Here is a 22,015-nt window from a genome sequence, read left to right as displayed (position 1 = left end):
CTGTGCCGGGCTGGAGGGCGGGGCGTCTCAAACTATTCTCAGTGCCGACCGTGGTCCGGAGGCGGGGGTTCGACCAAAGCCTTCTTCTTGGGCTGAGGTGGACTTTGGGGCAAGGGAGGATCTGTACTCATAGTATGCTGCCCTTGCGGGATGTCTTCGTCCCCGTCAGAGCCGTAGTCAGAGATGGAGATTGGGTCTTGTTCCTCCTCAGCTCCCATGGCATTTCCGGCCTCTTGTTCCGAATCTTCTCCGAAGAGGTCCGGAATGGAACTTGTGTGTTGGCTCTGCATGTCGCAACATCGACCCAGACTGTCACGAAGCGTCTTTGTTTATAGGAAAGCCTTACACGCGTCGCAGTCCTGTTCTCTGTGCTCCGGAGACAAGCACAGGTTGTACACTTGGTGTGAGTTGGTGCACAGATACTTCACGTGGCACAGAGGGCAGAATTTAAATGGAGTCCGTTCCATCGGCTGTGAAGCGGACCGACGCGGGTAGGCCAGATGGCCTTCCATCAGCTACCCGATCGAAAGAGGGTTTTTTAAGTAAATCCGAAACGCAGAAAATGGGTTTACGCGACTGAAAACAATACCGTCAACGGTGAGTGTCATGCGCACCGAGGGAAAACGAAGAAACGGTGTCGAACCAGAGCACAGCAGTTCACGTCTGAACCCGATGGCGGAAAAAAACTATCTAAATGGAGTCGATGCCCATGCGCAGTATCACCGAAAGGAGGGGTCACCTACCTCGTGACTTGAAAGACTGCTTCAAAGAAAAACAACTTGCAAACATCCAAACCCAACACTAGATGGAAGGAGTATGCAAAGCATGAGATCTAAAGCTCACATGTCTCGAACATACATTAATTAGAGGGGGAGTTACTCACCAAAAAACCCCCCGAAGCTATGCCCCTGGTCGTTTCATGGTCAGTTGGCTGTTAAGAATGATACAGAGGTTGTGCGCGTGGTCGTTCGATGTGGATGTGGGTCCGAGTTCTGCAGGCCACCAGCTGTGGTGCCAAGCAGAAGGAAGTGCTCTTCCCAAAGATCAATACTTAGTTTTGTCTGAGTTGAGCTGGAGGCAGTTGTCTTTCATCCATTTGGCTACATTGGTCATGGTGCTGCAGAAGTTGGTTTTGGTTTTGAAGAGGGTCCTCAGTGAGTAAGAGGATCAGTTGAGTGTCTGCTTAGGCGATTAGGTTGAATCCGTGGGATCCAACGAGGTCTGCGAAGGGAATTATGTAGATGTTGAACAGAGCGGGGCTGAGGGATGGTCCTTGTGGTACTCCGCATATGATGTCTTTTGGTGCGGAGGTGAAGGGAGGCAGCAGGATGCTCTGTGTGCATCCTGTAAGGAAGGAGGAGATCTACTTGAGGGCGTCTTGCTGTAAGCCTTTGTTGTAGAGTCTGTTGAAGATTTTGTGAGAGACTGTGTCGAACGCTGCGAAGGCAGGGCCACAGTTTCTCCATGGTCAACAAGAGTTCTGATGTCTTCTGTGGCAGCAATCAGCGTGGTGGTTGGCACGGAATCCTGATTGAGAGGCATCCAGTAGATGGTTTTGCTCTAGGAATTTGGTGAGCTGCTGGTTGATGACTTTCTTGAGAACTTTGGCTGGGTAGGGGAGCAGGGAGATCAGACGATAATGTTTGAGATTGTTAGGGTCAGCAGAGGATTTCTTTAGAAGAGGTCTGATGTCTGCGTGTTTCCATCTGTGGAGATGGAGGTGTTGAGGATGCTAGTGAGTTGCGTGCTGATTAGGTTTGCTGCAAGATTGTAGAGGTGGTGAGGGCAAGGGTTGATGGGCGCTGAGGAGTGGATGGAAGACATGATGGCTAAGTGGTCAGGGTGGTGAGCGGTGACCAGGTGGTGATGGTTTGGCTGGTGTTCGCTGGTTGGTTGAGGTCGTTTGCTACCTCTGCCCTGCCTGCTGCCCCAGCACTGCCTTCTGCCCCTGTGCTACCTGCTGCCCTGGTCCTGCACTGTAACTGTCCCTATACTGCCCCTTACTCTGCAGTACCTGCTGCCCCTTGGCTGCCTTCTGTCCTTGTGCTGCCTGCTGTACTTGTTCTGCATGCTGTCCTTGTGCTGCCTCTGCGCTACCTACTTCCCCGCCTACTGCCTCTGCGCAGCCTGCTGCCCGTGCTCTACCTGCTGTATCTGTTCCTGTGCTACTTGCTGTCCCTGTCTCTGTGGTACCTGCTGCCCATGTCCCTGCTCTACCTGCTGCCCCTGTGCTACCTGATGCCTCTGCAGGTATTTGCTGCCCCTGCAATGCCTGCACTAGGACCACCTACTAGGACCACTAATGGAGGCTGCCACATGATCACACAGCAGACACGCCGCCAATGCATCGCCGGCTGGACAACGGCCTGCACCAGGTCCCCTGGCCCTCCTGTCACCCAATGGGACACCTTCAAGGAACTCCTGGACACCAAAACAGCTGCATCTCCTCCTCCCCACGATCCACCAAAGAAGCCTTCACTTGCAGACACTGCCACTCAACCCCTCCTAATAACCCAACATCCCTACCGCCACTCCTGAATGCATCGCCATCATCTTCAAGGAAACTATCAGATGCACCATCACCAACAACGATCCCACACCTCTCATTGAACACCTCAACTTCCTAGTACAAACGGACGCAAAGACCACGATAAGAAGCACCCTTGCCTACAGACCACCGGGACCCTGATCAACAGTCTGTGACACCACCCTCAACCTCATACCCACCCTGCCCCCCTCAGAAATCGACTCTCACCACTATGTCCTACTCGGCAACCTCAACTTCCACATCAATGACCCCAATGATGCCAACTCCATCGCCCTCCTGGAGAACCTGAACAATATCGGTCTCATCCAACTGGTCACCGAACCCACACACAAAGCCGGACACACACTTGACCTCATTTTCACCTCCAACAACAGAATCAAATTAAGCCACACCACAGAACCCACCTAGACTGACCACACCATCGTCCACTTCACCATTACCGACGCCCAGCACACCCTCACCAGGCGCTGGATCCCCTCCCACTGCAGCTGGAGCAAGGTCACAGATACTCAATGGTCACAGGCCCTCACCTCCACCCAACCTGAGGCCTCAGCAGACCTCAATCAGGTCACCCAGAACTTCCCCACCTTGATCACCAACAGAGTCGCACCACTGAAACCTACAAAATCCAACAAGAGCTCCAAACAAGTCAGCTGGTACACCACAGAACTCAGGACCACTAAGCGTAACTGCCACTAACTGGGGATACTATGGCGTGCCACCAAGAACCCCGCCGACAGAGCAGCACACAAAATAGCCCTCAGCAACTATCATAGACACATCAAAGAAGCCAAAAAAGCAGCCATCACCACCCACATTGACTCCGCAGTCAACCACACAAACTCTTCAAAATAGTCAAAGGTACACAGGAGGTTGTACATATCGTGTACCTACTATGCCTGCCCTAGGACCACCTACCAGGACCACTAATGGAGGCTTGTAAGAAACTGGCTCTATATATACTGTACCAAAGTGAGGTACGGTGTGTATAGAGTCCAAGGGTCTCCAGATGTTTGGCAGTGGTTAAAGTTAGATAGAACCTTACTCTCTAAAGTGGTAGCTTGGTCGAGTAGTAAGGCAGTATCAGAGGACGCTGCTAAGCATTTGATGTACCCACTCAGTCAGCAAATTATTTCACACACTCAAGAACTGAACTCTAGGCCAATTGTTTTTGTATAAAAAATATACTGTTTATTTTTAGAACCAAGCCAGCCTGGCACAGGTAAGCATATAAATACTGTTCATCTACAAGATGCTGTTGTTGAATGTTTTCAAAATACAGTAGGACTTTGTACCAATTCGAGTTTACAGAGGTTGCAATGCAATGCACAAACTTTGTAGACTCAGCACATATGAATCAATAGGCTTTTTCAGTAAAATGCAATTAAATTACTTTTCAGATTACTTTTACTAACACAGTGCTGGATCCTAGATTCAGCACTGGGGCGTTTCCTGAAAACAGTTGAGTAAATGCGTTTTAGTTAGTTGTACGATTTTTAAAGAATATTCTTGTATTTCAAAAGTTGACACTTTTAAACCTTTTCACATAGAATCACCAAAGTTATCCTATGGGAGGAAATTCACTTAGCAGGTAAGTTACTTTAACAATACTTTTCTTACTCAGTGCTAGATACCTAGATTCAGCACTGGGACATTTCCTGAAAACAGTTGAGAAAATGCATTTTGGTTATTTGTGTGATTTTTAAGGAATATTCTTAGTTTTCAAAAGTCGACACTTAGAAACTTTTTGGGAGAAAAAGTGTCAATGTTTTTCTTTGAGAAAAGGAATATGCTACTTACCAGTATGCATCTGTTCTTGGCATGTAGAGCTGCAGAGTTGTACACTTAGCATAGATCGCCATCTGGTGTTGGGCCCGGATGTTTGCAGTTTGTTTTTGTTCTTTGGACAGTCTTTGGAAGTCACGAGTTCGGTGACTCCTCCTTCGGTCCGTACTGCGCATGGGCTTCGGCTCCATCCTCAGATTGTTTTTCGCCAACAGGGAAATGATGGAGCGTAGTAATAACAGTGAGAAACCCATGTGTGTTGTATCTAAATAAGATGGACTGGAACGGATACAGGTAGCCGGGGAGGCGGGTGGGCGTGTACAACTCTGCAGCTCTACATGCCAAGAACAGATGCATACTGGTAAGTAGCATATTCCGTTCGAGGCATATGAGCTGCAGATTGTACACTTAGCATAGATTATATAGCAGTACCCAACCTTAGCGGCGACCACCGGTATCCGTTGCAGTGGTTTGAAAAAGTGTCTTTAGTGCAGCCTGGCCCACACTAGCTTGCTGCTTGGAATGCACATCTACACAGTAATGTTTTGTGAAGGTGTGCGGTGTTGACCATGTGGCTGCTTTGCAGATGTCATCTAAGGGTATGTTCCCTAGAAAAGCCATAGAAGCCCCAAACTTTCTAGTAGAGTGGGCTTTAGGTGGAACAGATAATGTTCTTTTTGCCTTTTGATAGCAAATTTGTATACACTTTACAATCCACCTAGCTATCCCTGATTTAGAGATGGGGTTGCCTTTATGTGGTGGAGAGAAGGAAACGAACAATTGTTTAGTCTTCCTGAAGGGTTGCGTTCTTTGTATGTAGTACAGCAAAGCCCTTTTAACATCGAGTGTGTGTAAGGCCCTCTCTGCAACAGATTGAGGTTGCGAGAAAAAGACAGGTAATTCCACCGATTGATTGAGATGGAAGGGGGAAATGACCTTGGGCAGAAACTTCGGATTTGTGCGAAGTATGACCTTGCTGTGGTGTATTTGTAGGAAGGGTTCCTGTATAGTGAACGCTTGTATTTCACCAACCCTTCTAAGGGACGTGATAGCTACGAGGAAAGCTGTTTTCCAGGTGAGGAACTGTAGCTCACATTTATGCATTGGTTCAAAGGGTGGACCCATTAGCCGTGTAAGAACTACATTTAGATTCCATACAGGGGAAGGTGGTGCCCTGGGAGGAATTACTCGTTTAAGGCCTTCCATAAAGGCCTTAATAGCGGGCACTCTGAAGAGTGATAAATGCTGTCTGTTTTGTAGATAAGCAGCAATCGCTGCCAGGTGTAGGCGTATGGATGAATATGCCAGGTTACACCTGTGAAGATGGAGCAGATAGCATATGATGTGCTGTATGGATGCATCTAAAGGGTTGATTGTATTGTTACGGCAGTAAATTACAAATCTTTTCCACTTTGCGGCATAGCATGCTCTAGTGGTAGGACGTCTGGCTTCCATGATAATGTTCATACAATCAGGGGGAAGGTTAAGGTTACCAAATTCTAAGATTTCAGGAGCCAGATCGCAAGGTTGAGCTGAGCTGGGTCCGGGTGCCTGATTTCTCCATGGTTCTGGGTTAGGAGTCATGGGGACAGGTGCAGTTTTTGATGTGGTACCACTGATAGCTGTAGTAGTGTGGTGTACCACGGTTGCCTGGCCCATGTTGGGGCTACCAGAATGAGTGTGAGGGAGTGCTGCTGTAGCTTCCTTACCACTAATGGAATTAGTGGGAGAGGTGGAAAGGCGTATGCAAATCTGCCTGACCAGTTCATCCATATCGCATTGCCTTTGGACAATGGGTGTGGGTATCTGGCGGCGAAGCTTGGGCATTGTTTGTTTTCGTGGGTGGCGAAGAGGTCTATCTGAGGATGACCCCACATTTGGAAGAATGGGTGAAGAACTTGTGGATGCAGTTCCCATTCGTGTAGTTGTTGCGTTTGTCTGCTGAGCAGATCTGCCATGGTGTTTTGTACGCCTGGAACGTGCTGCGCCAGGAGAAATATGTTTTGGGGAATTGCCCATCTCCATATGCTCTGGTCTAAGCAGGAGAGCTGGGGAGAGTGTGTGTCCCCCTGTTTTTGGATATAATACATTGCAGTCATGTTGTCTGTGCGAATGAAGACTGCTTTGCCCGAAATCTGTTTTTGAAAAGATTTTAGGGCTAGAAAGATCGCCAAGAGCTCCAGATGGTTGATGTGGAGCGATTTTTGCTGTGGCGTCCATAGACCTTGCATTGTGAGGTGTAAGAGGTGCGCTCCCCAGCCGGAGAGCGATGCGTCCGCTGTTAGAATCACCTGAGGAACCGGGTCCAGGAACGGCCGCCCTTTGGAAAGGTTTGTGGTGTTCCACCACTGCAGAGAGTGATGGGTGCGGCCGTCCACCAACACCAGATCAGTCAGCTGACCCTGGGCCTGGTTCCACTGTCGTGCTAGGCACTCTTGAAGTGGACGCATGTGGAGTCTTGCATGGGGCACTATAAAAATGCAGGACGCCATCATTCCTATGAGCTTCATAAACACTCTTGCTGGAAGAGAGTGTTGAGGAAGGAATGTTTTGCGCAAGGCTTGCATGCTTGCGATTCTGGCTGAGTTTGGATAGGCAATACCTTTGGAGGTGTCTATAGTGGCCCCGAGATATTGCTTTGTGTGAGATGGTAGGAGGTGGGACTTTTGGTAGTTCACCGTAAAGCCTAGCCGGTGGAGCAGTTGAATGGTGCTGTTGGTATGTTGCACACATTGGTTGTAGGACGCGGCTTTTATGAGCCAGTCGTCTAAGTAAGGGAAGACGTGAATATGTTGACGTCTGAGGTGTGCTGCTACAACTGCTAGGCATTTGGTAAACACCCGTGGTGCGGTGGTGACCCCAAAGGGGAGAACTGTGAACTGGTAATGTTGACCGTCCACCACAAACCTGAGGTACTTTCTGTGAGAAGGGTGTATTGGAATGTGAAAGTATGCGTCTTTCAGATCCAAGGTTGTAAGAAAGTCTTCCTGACAAAGGAGCGGGAGGACTTGTTGTAGGGTGACCATGTGGAAATGGTCTGAATGTATGTATGCATTTAGAGGCCGGAGGTCCAGAATGGGCCTCAGGGTCCCGTCTTTTTTCGGTATTAGGAAATACAGAGAGTAAACCCCTAGATTCTGCTGATTGACGGGGACCTGCTCTATAGCATGTTTTTGGAGGAGGGAGAGCACCTCCTGTTTGAGCAGTGTGGAATGTTCTTGAGACATTGGACGGTGCCTTGGTGGGATATTGGGTGGGGTAGATGTTAGCTCGAGACAGTACCCTGACCGAATAATTTGGGTCACCCATTTGTCCGATGTTATGGACTCCCATGCGTGTATAAAGTTTTGTAGTCTGCCCCCGACTGGAGTGGAATGGTCTGGGGGGAGCGAAGGGAAGTCATTGTGCGGGCGGGGTGGCAGAACGGGTGGTGTTAGTTTTGCCCCTGCCCTTATTGTTGTTGCCTCTGTAACCACCCCTTTGGTTGCCCTTTGAAAAGGTATTTTGAGGAGGGGACTTCTAGGAGGTAGAGGCGCTATCGGTGGAGTAGCCTCTGCCTGTGCTACGAAAGGATGAGCGTCGAAAGGAGCGTTTGGGGGCTTGTGATTGTAGTGCCCCCATTTTCAATATTTGTTTATCTAGAGGTAAGGTTTTACCCTCTTGGAAGGGAAGTATCCTGGTACCATTGTTTAAAAAGGGAGATCGTTTATCCCCTCAGAATTACCGCCAGATTGCACTGTTGGATGCAATCGGCAAAGTTTTTACAAGATGTCTGCTCAAACGAATAAATAATTGGGTGGAGCATTTAAATATTCTTCCTCTCGAGCAGACAGGTTTCAGGAAAAACCACAGTACCATGGACAACTTAACAGCCCTCCAGGTAATGACCGATAAATATATTGGAGCCAGAAAGGGGAGAGTCTATGCGGCATTCATAGATTTCTCCACGGCCTTTGATAAGGTCGACCGACAAGTACTGTGGAGAAAGCTACATGCCCTGGGAATGCCTCATAGACTCTTATGCTTGGTACAAGATTTGCACGATAACACGTGGTGCAGAGTGCTATTGGGGGGTGAAAGGGGCTGTCTTTTAGCTCCTCTTTTGTTTTCCCTTTACGTTAGTGATCTCCCCCTTATCATATCTGCATGCGAAGGAATTGCCCCACGTCTGGGAGAAAGATATATCTCTTGTTTAATGTATGCGGACGATATATTAATCCTAGACCTTACTCCAAAAGGCCTTAACAACCGTCTGCATTCATTATACGCATTCTCCGAAAACCATTTCCTGAAAATAAACATTTCCAAAAGCAAGGTAATGTGTATGGAGGGGCGAAAAAAACTGAAGTTGGAACACATTAGCTGGGAGCTGGGAGGCCAAAAACTAGAAAGAGTAAAATCATACGTATTTTTGGGTAAGGTTGTAAATAGCAACTTGAGCAACAAATCCCATATAGAAAATAGTTCCCGCAAGGCAAAGTCGCAGGGAAATGGGTTAAGAGCATTATACAAATCAACCGGTAAAAGACACTTTGGTTATTTGCTGGAGGCTTTCCGGGCAAAAGTCCCCCCAACTTTGCTTTACGGCATAGAACTCATCGACCTAGTCGAATGGGGTTTTTTGGACATTATCGAGGGTTCCCTCTTGAGAAGCTTAACTTCAGTTAATAATAGTTGCAGTGCAGCAGCCCTTCGTTTAGAATTCGGTCTAAGAAGTAGCTGGGCACAGGGTCTGGCAGGAGTCATTCGCTGGGTTATCTGTTTGGTCAAAGGAAAGCCAGCCACACTAAGATCCCTAATCACAAAAGAGTTGATGGGCCCACTAAAAGAGCATTCGATTCTTATAAAGAATTATAGGAAGGCCATTACACTCTTGGACTTAGAGGAAGCCACTCTTTTAGACCTTTCTATGCAACAATTAAAATTTACATTAAAACAAGCCACATGGAAGCTAAGCTACGAAAGGGATCGTAACTTGATTGTACAAAAGAAGGGGGCCACTCAAGCTGTTGATTCCTATTTGTTTAAACAAATACAACCTTACGCCTCCTGGAATATACCCCACGGTTTGCGCCGTTTTTGGCTGCTTCTTAGGCAGGATCTCCTTCCACTGAATAAGCTGTTGGCAAAATGGCATGGTATATCTAATATATGTAACCTTTGCAATATCTCAGTCCAAGACTCTATACATGTACTGCTAGTCTGTCCAGCATTAATGGCCCACCGTCGTCTGTGGGTAAAGCCTGTATGTATTCAGTTTGGTATTTTATCCGCAAGATCTCTGATAGATGCTATCTTCAGTCCCCCAAACGAAATTTTCTGTAACAGAATTTTTAACTTTTTCAAATGTTTTTTAGAATTGTATTAGATGAACGGTATGATAATCTGTACATTTTTTGCTAGAAAAAGTCGATTATATGTGGACTCATTTTACTATATTTTGGCTGTTATTTTGTAATATGTGGATCTCCAAGGAGTTCCAAAATCATATTTAAATAAAATTGAAATTGAAATTGTAGTGCCCCCATAGACTTTGCTGTGTCTGTGTCCTTTTTCATCTTTTCTAATGCTTCGTCCACCTTTGGCCCAAAGAGAGTTTGTTGGTCAAAGGGGTGATTTAGTATGGACGCCTGGACTTCAGGCTTGAACCCTGAGATCCTGAGCCAGGCATGACGACGAAGCAGGACACTAGTGTTTATGGCTCTAGAAGCAGTGTCAGCTGCATCGAGGGCACACTTAATAGAGGTGTTAGTAATTAGTTTACCCTCCTGTATTAGGTCATGAGCCTTGCGTTTGTGTTTTTCGGGGAGGTGCTGCATAAGAGCCTCAAGCTCGTCGTAGTGTGCTCTGTCATAGCGCGCAAGTAGCGCTTGTGCATTTGCAATGCGCCACATGTTTGCAGCTTGGGAGGCGGTGCGTTTGCCAGACGCGTCTAGAAGTTTGGATTCTTTATCTGGCGGTGGGGCTTCTCCTGAGGACTGGGAGTTAGCCCGCTTTCTAGCTGTGGACACAACTAGGGAATCTAAGGGAGCAGGGCCCTTGATGTATGCAGGGTCTGTGGGTGCCGCCTTGTACTTTTTTTGTATTCTAGGGTTCAATACCCTGGCCCTGACAGGGTCTTTGAACACCTCTGCAGCATGCTTGGTGACACCTTTAAGCATGGGCAAGATAGACGTGGACTTGTCCTGAATGTCAAATGTGTCCAGTAGGAAGTCGTCTTCCACTGGTTCACTATGCATTTGCACCCCATGGTAGTGTGCTGCTCTCTGCAGTAAGTGGTGAAAACCTAAGGAGTCCTCTGGAGGAGACGGCCTGGATGGGTATAGGTCGTCCTGAGGCATATCAGGTATGTCAGGGTTATGGTAGTCTTCCCATGGGTCTGGGGTCCCCGGTGGAGTGGGGTCCATTGGGGCGTCCGCTGGGTCATAATGTGGATCCCCGAAATCCGGATCTGGGGACGGGGTCGGGGAGTGATAAGGTAAGGGTGGCGGAGACCTGGGAGGGGGAGGGGGTGGAGGAGGCGGAGGAGGAGGTAGTGGGGAGGGCACTCTGAGAGGAGAAGTAGCAGAGTCCTTCCGTTTGGGCGGTGGAGGAGGAGCCGGGGTGTCAAGTCGTCTTTTCTTGACAACTAAAGTCAATAGCCCAGTCTTTGGATCTTTAAATAGAGTCTTTTGCAAAGGGTCTGGTGTAAAGAGATCCAGTGGCGCCGAATCGTCCACTGGCGCCGATGTTTTCGGAGCCGAGGGTTTCGATGGTTTCTGTGCACCATGCTTTTTTGGAACCTCCGGTTTTTCCGGCGTCGAAGGAGTTTTCGGCGCCGGAGCGTCGGTGCCGACAGATTTGTGTTTGTGTTTGTGTTTTGTGGGCACCGAGAGTCCAGGCTTCGGCACCGGTGGCTTCGGAGTCGAGCTGGGTATCACTTTCTTCGGTGCCGGATGGTGTTTTTCGGCACCAGGCGTCGGCTGGCTCGAGCCCGAGCTGCCGTGAGACTTCTGAGGCTTCGACACCGGGCCCGAAGGTGGGGTGATAGAAGCTGTGTGCTTGGTTTTGCCCAGGCCTGCAGGCGAGGGTGTAACCGGAGTCTCTTTGGTTTTGGGCGCGGGGGTGGGAGGGGGTACAGTACTCACGACCCGCTGCGCCGGTGTGATGTCCTCCACGTCGGAGTCGTCGGCCTCGGAAGCGCTGACGACGTCGTCCTCCTGCTCGGTGTGTAGTTGCCCCGAAGCTTCGGCGTCGTCTCCGAAGATGTCCGGTGGAGCCGCGGTCGAGGAGTGCGCCATGGTGCGTCGAGCTCTTCGATCCTGGATGGTCTTTTTAGATCGAAAAGACTTACAGGCGGGGCAGTCTCTAGCCTCGTGTTCTGGAGAGAGGCAAAGGTTACACACCTGATGGAGGTCGGTGTGGGGAAATTTAGACCCACATTTTGGGCACTTTTTGAACGGAGTCCTTTCCATCGGCCGGGACCGGAGTCGAGGAGGGCCCGAAGGCCGGTGCCGATGTACGGGATGGAGAAAAGTGCCGCTTCGAGAGATGAAGATTGATGAAGAAAACTCGAAGAACGAGGATTTTCCGTCGAGGCTGGAACCGTAGAAGTTCGAAGCCGGAGCACGAAGTATCACATCCGAGCCCGATGGCGGAAAAAAACAATCTGAGGATGGAGCCGAAGCCCATGCGCAGTACGGACCGAAGGAGGAGTCACCGAACTCGTGACTTCCAAAGACTGTCCAAAGAACAAAAACAAACTGCAAACATCCGGGCCCAACACCAGATGGCGATCTATGCTAAGTGTACAATCTGCAGCTCATATGCCTCGAACAAGAGGTTATCGGTTTCCAGGTAGGTAATTGGTCTTCGGAGTGAGGGGCCTGGGGTTAGACTCCGGGGTCTCCCAGGGTCAGTGATGAACTGTTGTTGCACCCCCAGTGGCACTAGGGCGGCCGGATGCAGAGTGTTGAGGCCCAATGTTATCCTATGGAGGATAGGTGGACTCCGGTTGGTGGCTGTTGGCAAGCAGGCCACGGGGTTGTGGGAGCAAAGCTCCTAGGGTTAAGCTCATGGCAAGTTGGGGACCAAGTGAGCAACAAAGGGGCACCATCAGCGGCACTAGGGCGGCCGGGTGCAGGGTGCTGTTTTGAGGTCGGGTGCCCTGTTGATTTCAATGAAGATTCTCCGGGACAAAGAAACACTGCAGGCTCGGGGACGAGGATCTTCCACTTCGAGGGGTAAGTTGGGATGTAGAGGGTTGGTTAGGCACCGCTGGGTTGGGCACACAAGGCCGTGGGGCATCGGGTGCAGGGGTGCCTTGGGAAGTCGGATTTACTTACCCGCTCTGGCCATGGGGGTGGGTCCTCTGGATTGAGGCTGCAGGCGTCGTCAGGAGGCTTGAGGCAGGTCATGGGTCACCAGATCTCGGGTCAGGATCGCCGGGGGGACCTCCTCGTGGTATTTGTCCACTCGAGCTCGGGACGGATTCGGCGGGTGCAGAGTGTGTGGGATTCGCGGTTCCTGGCTGGCACCAGAAGCTGCAGTTCAAACATGTCCTGTGTTCACGGGAGAAACAGCTTGGAAAATGAAGGCAGGCAGGTTCTCCGGGGTGTTTGATGTTGTTGTCCGCTGGACACGCCGGGGTTTTGGAGGAGCAGGTTTGAGGGGAGACAGGCCTGTAGGGCTGGGGCCAAGTCAGTGGGTGTCGTCCTCTTGTTAGCTCTGCACAGCTTCTCGACCTTCTTCTCTTTTTTTTCTTGTGGTTGCTGAATCTGAGGAAGGAAGGTTCAGGGTGCCCCTAAATACTAAATTTAGGGGCGTTACAGGTACGTAAAGGGCAGGGAGCAATGGGTCCCTTCCCTGGGGTGGGTACACCCCCTATTCTGCCACTCTCCAGTGGGAGGGGGGCAGGTGCCTGTCCCTGGTTGGCTGGGTCCCACCATACTCAAGATGGCAGGGACTCGAGGTTGTGCTTCACCTCGCCTCCCCCACCTTAGGGGTGGAGTTGGCAGAGGTAGGCACACCTCTCCTCCTCACTTGTTTTTCCCACCGGTTCTCCCGCCCAAAGTGGGGGGGGGGGTAGAACCAGTGGGGACCAGTTGCTGAAAGCAGCAAATGGTCAGGAGAGGCTCACAAAGGCGGCATGCCTTTGAAGCTTCTCCTTCGTGAACCCTGTCCATCCTGGGGGAGGAGGCTTGGCACCTCATCCCAGGATGTGCATTGTTTCAGGCCCCCGAGAGCAGCAAGCTCACGACCCAGGGGTCCAGAAACATGCCTGGTGGGGGCAGCCTGCGCAGCCACTCAGTCAGGTCACTGGAAGTTGGATGAGTTTCAGGAGGCATCTCTTAGATGCCCTCTGTTGTGCATTTTTCATTAAATCCCACACTGGCATCAGTGCGGGTTTAATGTGCTGGGAAGTTTGATACCAAACTTCCCAGTCATCAGTGGAGCCATCATGGTGCTGTGGAGTTTGTAATGACAATCTCCCAGCACCATATACTCTTAATGGCAACACTGCACTTACAGTGCCCAGGAATGGACTTGGGCACTGTAGGGGTACAGGGCTCATGCACCTGTACCCTCACCACTGGCATAGAGCACCCAGCTGGAGAGGTGTCTGATGTATACCAGGGCAGTGGTTTGTGGGCATGGCACACAGGGATGTGTGCCATGTCGACTCTTTGTTTTGTTCTGCACCATGACACGCAGCCTGCAAAGGCAGTGTGCGAGTGTCATGGTACAGGACCTCTAAGGGTGGCACAATAAGTGCTACAGCCTTTTGAGGCCTTCTCTGGTAACAGTGCCCTGGGTACCTGTGGTACCATTTACCAGGGGCTGACATGTGACCAGAGATGCCAATTGGGTGTAGGCTTTAATGCAGGTTTAGGGAAGGAACATAGTCCCTGGGTACCTGATTAGCAGGAGCCCGGGCACACTCAGTCAAAGAACATCAGCAATTCAGCAAAACGTGGGGGCATACCATGCAAGAAAGAGGGCACAAGGCTGCCACATGATCACACAGCAGACACGCCGCCAATGCACCGCTGGCTGGACAACGCCCTGCACCAGGTCCCCTGGCCCTCCCGCCACTCAATGGGACACCTCCAAGGAACTCCTGGACCTGGATCCCGGACACCAAAACAGTTGCATCTCCTCCTCCCCACGATCCACAAAAGAAGCCTTCACCTGCAGACACTGCCACTTCTCCTGCGACACAACCTACGAAAGATCGGGCACAACTCCTACCCACACGACCAAGAACACCCCGCAATCGCTGCATTGTATTCTAGTCAATTTCTACTCACTCTGAAAACATGCCACGGAAATCTGGGACACAATCGCCACCCTCTCCACGGATGTTGTCTTCATCACAGAAATGTGGCTCAACCCCTCCTAGAAACCCAACATCCCTACCGCCACTTCAGAATGCATCCCCATCATCTTCAAGGAAACTATCAGATGCACTATCACCAACAACGATCCTACACCTCTCATGGAACACCGCAACTTCCTAGTACAAACTGACGCCAAGACCACGATAAGAACAACCCTTGCCTACAGACCACCGGGACCTTGATCAACAGTGTGACATCACCCTCAACCCACATCCCCCCCTCCCCCAGAAATCGACTCTCACCACTATGTCCTACTCGGCGACCTCAACTTCCACATCAATGATACCAATGATGCCAACTCCATCGCCCTTCTGGAGAACCTGAACAATATCGGCCTCATCCAACTTGTCACCGAGCCCACACACAAAGCCGGACACACACTTGACCTCATTTTCACCTCCAGCAACAGGATCAAATTAAGCCACACCACAGAACCCACCTAGATTGACCTCACCATCGTCCACTTCACCAACGCCCAGCATACCATCACCAGGTGCCGGATCCCCTCCCACCATAGCTGGAGCAAGGTCACAGAAACTCAATGGTCACAGGCCCTCACCTCCTCCCAACCTGAGGTCTCAACAGACCTCAATCAGGTCACCCAGAACTTCCCCACCTTGATCACCAACAGAGTCGCCCCACTGAAACCTATAAGTGCCCCAAACAAGTCAGCTGGTACACCACAGAACTCTGGACCAACAAGCGTAACTGCCACCAACTGGAGAAACTATGGCGTGCCACCAAGAACCCTGCCGACAGAGCAGCTCACAAAATAGCCCTTAGCAACTATCACAGACACATCAAAGAAGACAAGAAATCAGCCATCACCACCCGCATTGACTCCGCAGCCAACCACACAAACTCTTCAAAATAATCAAAGGGACACAGGAGGCTGTACATATTGTGTACCCACTATGGTGGTGGTGCTGTGGTGGATGGACATTGAAGTCTGGACTGTACAGGCACAAAGAAGATCATACAGTGAAAGCTATTTTGAATTGCATATTTGAGAGAACACAGAAGAGAGTTTAATCTATGGAAATTAATAGTAGTAGTTAAACAGCAGCATGCTCTTTGCAGAGTCTGCCTAACTTGCTTAACAGAGGCCTGCTCTCTACTGTCACACAGGAGATGGTAAAGAATTATCTTGATACACATTCTTATGTAAGGAGGGTGCAGAGAGAAGAAAATCATGCCTTTGTAGAACCTCGGGATGCTAAAGTGGGCTAAGCTTTTATATACAAGGAGACTGTAGAGATGTTTCATTCCTTCACATGCCCAACTGTGCAGTTTACCTCCTACATGAGAGCAGAGTATGCACAGCTTGCCTGTCAGCATCATGGACCACGATAAAAAATAAAATCGACACAAGAGGTTGTTTAGAGTAAACCTCCTCTTTAAAGATACAAAGAAGGCTGCTTACAGAAAGCATGAAATATTCAGGTACATACAATGCTTTACAGAGGAGGTAGCCCTTTATATGCACACAAGAAACTGAACAGAGATATCTGTTCTACACATGTAGGGAAGGCAGTACGGGAACTATATAGATTTTTCTGGGTGTTTTTTGGGGGGGGAGTTTTATATAGCACTAACTAGACCCAGAGGTATCATAGCGCTTTACATGAGAAGCAGTTACGTTACATACGGACGTTTTCATTGTTGTTAGGCACGGGGAGATTAAGTGATTTGCCCAGAATCACAGAATGTTGAGCGTCCCTGCCGAGACTCGAACCCGGTTCCCCAACTCCGAGGTCGACCGCCATAGCCGTTAGGCCACAATCTCTCCCCCTATAGATGTACATGGAAGGAGATTGTGCTTATATATGTACATGAGAGAGTTTAAAGAGGGGCACTAAGGGTACACAGGAAGCTGCACAGAGATGTCTAATGTATATACATGTGGGATTGTACTAGAGGAGCATGACATTTACATGTAGACAAAGGGATGGACAAAGATAGGCCTCTTCCACATAAGTATACATGAAGTTATAAAGTGGGAGCCAGCTCTTTGAAAGTACAAGTGAGGCTAAAGTGGGAAAAGCCTTTTATATACATGTACCACAGAAGCTTTAATTGAGGAAGCATGCTCTGAACAACTACACAGGGGATGACTGCAATGGTGTAAGCCTGTTCAATACAGGCACATAAAAGGTTTCATAGGCAGAGCGTGTACTTCCCACGTATAGAGGAGGCTATACAGGGCCAGAGAAGTTCCTCACAGGTACAGTGGGCATGGAATAGAGGAAACCTGCACTAAACCAGCACAGAGGTGGTTTTACATAGAAAGTCTCCTCTTTAAAAGTACATAGGAGAGATGCGTGTTCAATGGAGGTACAAATATGGTTATGAAGATTGAGCACGCTCTTTATAGGTACACATGAGGAAACTGGACTAGATCTCTTCTATAAAGGTACACTGGAAGTTGTGCAGAGGCAGCGGTTACATGGTATACTGCAGAGGGATATACCCTTTTACAAAGGTACAAATGATGATGCAAAGATTGAGCTTCAGTAGTATACAAGGGGGTAAGAAGCAGAGTATGAAAAAGACGCTGTGAAACTTGAGTGGACTTAAAACAGGCCACCAGGATGGTTCATGGAATGATCTGTTTCCATCAGGCACAGGGTTTGACAGTCTGTGAGGGGATGGTGCGCAGAAGCTGCACACATATACACCTTCTGAGGAGTCCTAAATCTTGCTTTACATTTTTGAAGAATCACTGGTGATCAAGAGAACAAGAGTCAGGAACAGATTTACCAATGTTGCCGGATCAAATAGCGAGACCACGTGATGCACGAACACAGCTAAGTGAGCGGGCCGGGCCTTCAATAAATCCATGTTCTGGAAACAGCTGCACTGACCATTGACCTGTAAAGAATAGACAGATGGTAATTAATGCAAGACATTGTGCGAGATGTTTTGTTTATGCTGTACCAATAGTTTCCAGATTTCCCAACTTACATGAATCGATCTTCAAATTTCAACGTATTTCAGTGCACTTCAAAAAGTAATATTCTTACTTCTTAAAGAGAAGCTTCTAACATAATTTCACAATAAGTGTAGTTTATCTCAATGTATGGTTTCGGGCAGTATGTTTAATTATAAAGATTATATGTTACATACCCTGTAAGCATTTGTTCGTAGCATGTAGTGTGTAGATCCACGTGCTCTGTATACTTCTGTCATCTAGTGTTGGACTAGGACATTTGTAACCTGTTTTTCTTTGAAGAAATCTTTCAAGTCACAAGGCATTATGAAACTTCTCCCTTAGCTAGTAATGAGCCTGGGCAATGGCTCTATTATTAGATTGTTTTTTGTACAGCTGGTGAGAGTACAGATGAAGCAGTAAGGAGAAACAGTATGGTGACTATGCATTATTTGATTTACAAGGGATTACAAGTTAAAAGTGAGGAAACATCTGAAACAAACACTGGCTCCCGGGGAGGTGGGTGGATGCATGACACACAATGAACAGATGCTTACAAGGTAAGTAACATATTCTGTTAATAGTATATGCTCTGCACAGACTGTAAAGCAGTACTCTCAAAAGTAGTGGTCAGCTAGTAAATGGTAGAGATGTCTGAAACGAAGTCCTTAAGACTGTTTGGCCAACCCTCGATTGTTTGTTTGCTAGGACATCCACACAATAGTGTTGGGTATATGTGTGTGGAGCTGCCACTGTAGCGGCCTAACAAATGTCAGCTGTAGGGATGTTCCAGTGGAAAAGTCATGGTGGCTTACTTTTTCAAGAGGAATGTGCTCTTGGCGTGGCAAGCAAGGTTCTCTTGGCTTTAGGGTAGCAGGTCAGGCTGCACTTGAGAATCCACCTGGCTATACCTGCTTTTGATATGAGAGTCCCTGTAAGGGGTAGCGAAAGCAATGAGTAGTTGCTCAGTCATGCAACAAGGTTTAGTCTTACTGTAGTACACAATGGCACGTTTAACATCAACTGTGCAAGGTCTGTTCCTCTACGGAGTCTGGCTGGGGGAAGACGTGGAGCTCTATAGTCTTGTTAAGGTAAAAAGGAGATGCCACTTTGGGTTGCAACCTGGGATTAGTCCTAGAAAAGACATTCTAGTGTGAGGTACAGTAGCTCGATAGTGAGCCATAAGAAAGTAATAGCAACCAAGAAGGCAACCATACAGGAAAGGAATTGTAGGGGGAAGAAGTGCATTGGTTCAAAAGGAGGACCTAGAATTCTGATGAGAATCACACAACAGTTACAGACCTGGGCAGGTGGATCTCTTGGTGGGATGACTCTTGAGTCCTTCCCTAAAAGACTGGATGACAGTGACATCTGAATAGTGAGTTCTATTCTGCATGTATGCTGCAATAGCAGTCAATTGGCGGTATGTAGAGGTGTAGATAAAGCATTACTCTTTTGAATGGAAGTAATAGCAGACAATGTCCTGGACAATGGATTAAGGGAGCTAGGCTCTTTGAAATGCAATAATGGACAAACATTTTCGAGTTAGCAGCATACGAAGCTCTCGTCTGAATGCTTCCTCTTGAATGTTCATGCATTTCTGGGGTAGATTAAGGTACCCAAATTCTAGTATTTCAAGAGCCACATTGCTAGGATGAGCTGCCTGGGGTCTGGGTGCCTAACTCTACCTTGGTTCTGTATCACAAGGTCTGGCCTGATGGAGAGCTTCTCGTTGGGAACAACTAACAGTTCAAAGAGTGTTGAGAACCGGGGCTGCCTGACACAGGTGGATTCCACCAGGATGAGGGATGTGTGCTAAAGCTTCCTGATCAAGTACGAGAGTAGTAGAAGGCAGGAAAAGCATAGCTAAGCTCCCTGACCAGTTCATCCAGACAACCCCGCCCATGGACTGAAGGTTTGTATGCCTAGAGGCAAGGTTTTGGCATTTAGTGTTTTTTAGAGTGGCTAAGATGTCTATGTCAGGGTGTGTGCTAGGCACTGCTGGTTGCCTGTGCTCCTGTTCAGCCAATCGTTGAGACAGGAAAACACATGAGTGCGACCCCCTTCTGAGACTACCATGGCTAGGCATTTGGTGAACACCCTGGGAGCCGTGGTGACCTTGAATGGCAAGTCAGTGAATTTGTAATGCTTGCCATTTACAATGAAAAGGCGATAAGCTGGATGGATGGGTAATCCGAAGTAGGTGTCTTTCCGATCTAGTCATGAAGTGCCCTTATTGCAGAAGGGGGATAACACCCTGCAGGGTGGTCATGTGGAAGTGTTCCGAGAGGATGAACTTGTTGAGAGGCCTGTGGTCTAGAATTGGCCTTAGAGATCAATTTTTCTTGGGGATAATGATGTATTGAGAGTATACTCCTTTGTGTTGGTGCTGTGCAGTACTGGTTCTATGGACCCTTTGTGGATGAGCACCTGAATCTTCTTTTGTAGTAGGAGCAGGTGTTCTGGGCTTTAGGGGGTGTACGTGAGGTGGGATATTTGGTGGGGTTGTGGTGAGCATTTAGGCAGTAGCCGTGCTCAGTGACAGGACCAGCTAATCTGAAGTATTTCCCCCCCCCCCAAGCGCTGAAGAATCCCTTCAAGCCTTGCCGCCAACAGGTGCTGTTTGCTAGGGCGATATGGGTCAAGTCACTGTTTGGAGGTAGAGGCTGTCTTGCTAGGAGATACTCTGTGTTGTCCCATGGAGTTGTTGCATCAGAAAGTATCTTGTGTGAATCCTCTACCCTCTTGATGGTGGTAAACCTGTTGCTGTCGCTGGTATGACTGACTTGTCAGGGGAAGTGGTATTGGACCACCCCAGTCTTACCGCCTCCAAAAGGGACTTCTGTCAGGAGATGGAGGGCATCCATGTCCTTGGCTATATCCGTGCCATCCTTTATTTTTGTCAACATCTCACCAACCTGGGGGCTATTGAGGTGCTTCCTGTCAAAAGGCTGGTTGATCAGGTGGTGTAGAACAGTCAGCAATGGCAGCATAGCATAGTTGATGTATTTACCCTTCTGGTGGCTGCGTCAGTTAGCATTAGAGGGAATTTGTTACTTCTCCTGAATACATCTGTTCGTGGGATGTACTGCTGCAGTATTCACATGCTATGCAAACTCTTGCCATCGAGTGTTGGGCCCGGACATGTACAACTTGTTTTTGTTAGAAGAAAGTCTTTCGAGTCACAAGGTGTAGTCACTCCTCTCTCAGGTAGTACTGCTCATGAACGTCCACTCCAACTTCATATTTTCCTTCCCGTCTAGCGGGTGCATGATAAAGAGTAAAGTGAAGCATAGAGATGCTCAAGTAATGAGTGAGGAAAAAAAAAAAGAATATAGTAGGTGTGTTATCTGCAGCAACCAAGGGCTTCTGGGAAGGCGGGTGGTGCAACTGAATCTACAGCATGCCATGTATACAGGTTAAGTAGCATATTCTGTTCATGGCATGTGTAGCTGTAGATACACATTCTATGCATAGACTAAAAAGCAGTTTCCTCTGTAAGGTTGTGGTTAGCCAAGCGATGTTGCAGAACATTGAAAAGGTGTACGTAGGACAGCTTGCCCTACCTGGCCTTGCTGCTTTGCTAGGACGCCACGCAGTAGTGTTTAGTAAAAGTGCGTGGTGTCGACCAAGTAGCAGGTTTTCGAATGTCCGCAATTGGAACGTTCCCAAGAAAGCCATTGTAGCTGCTTTTTCCTGGTAGAATGTGACCTTGGAGGGGTTATAAGAAGTCTTTTGGCTTTGGCATAGCATGTTTGTATGCATTTGACTAGTCAGTGAACTATTCCTTGTTTTGAGATTGCTGTCCCGCTACAGCGTTGTGAGAAACAAACAGCTGTTGAGTTTTCCGAAATGCTTGTGTTCTAGCTATATAATATAACACCCAGTGTATGAAGTGCAGTTTCTGCTACTGTAGATGGATGTGGAAAGAACACTGGGCGATCTATGGCTTGGTTGAGGTGAAAAGAGATTACATCACATTAGGTAGAAACTTTGGATTGGTGTGAATAACTACTTTATCACAAAGTTTTTTTTTTAAATGGTTCTTCTAGGGTTAATGCTTGGATCTCACTCACTCATCTAAGTGAGGTAATAGCGACTAGTTAAGCCACTTTCCAGGACAGAATTGCAAAGGACAAAAATTAATGGGCTTGAAAGGGGGGCCCCATTAACCTTGTGAGGACTGTATTAAGATTCCAGGATGGGATTGGAGGTACTCTGGGAGAGGTGACTCGAGTCCCTCCATAAAAGCTTTAATTTCAAGGATTCTCAAAAGTAAAGAGTGTTCCCTATTTTGTAGATATGCTGCCCCTGCAACTAAATGCAAGAGAATACATGTGTAAACTAGGCCTGAGCAAAGTAAATGGAAAAGGT

The 22,015-nt window shown here is 48.4% G+C and overlaps 1 protein-coding gene across 2 annotated transcripts in view; it reads right to left on the bottom strand.

Annotated features, from left to right (window-relative positions):
* ARHGEF12 (Rho guanine nucleotide exchange factor 12) overlaps positions 1–22,015 on the bottom strand; it is a 715,358-nt gene that overhangs the window by 478,280 nt on the left and 215,063 nt on the right. For both annotated transcript variants that reach the window (XM_085645963.1, XM_085645964.1), the window contains one exon: positions 17,473–17,583. In XM_085645963.1, coding sequence (XP_085502089.1) covers positions 17,473–17,583 — 111 coding nt within the window. The remainder of the gene's footprint in view (positions 1–17,472; positions 17,584–22,015) is intronic.

Source organism: Triturus cristatus, chromosome 3_1 (assembly GCF_964204655.1).
Source record: "Triturus cristatus chromosome 3_1, aTriCri1.1, whole genome shotgun sequence".
Classification (NCBI taxonomy): Eukaryota; Metazoa; Chordata; class Amphibia; order Caudata; family Salamandridae; genus Triturus; species Triturus cristatus.
Note: the sequence above shows the minus strand (reverse complement) of the source record. Positions and strands in the feature narration are given on the sequence as shown.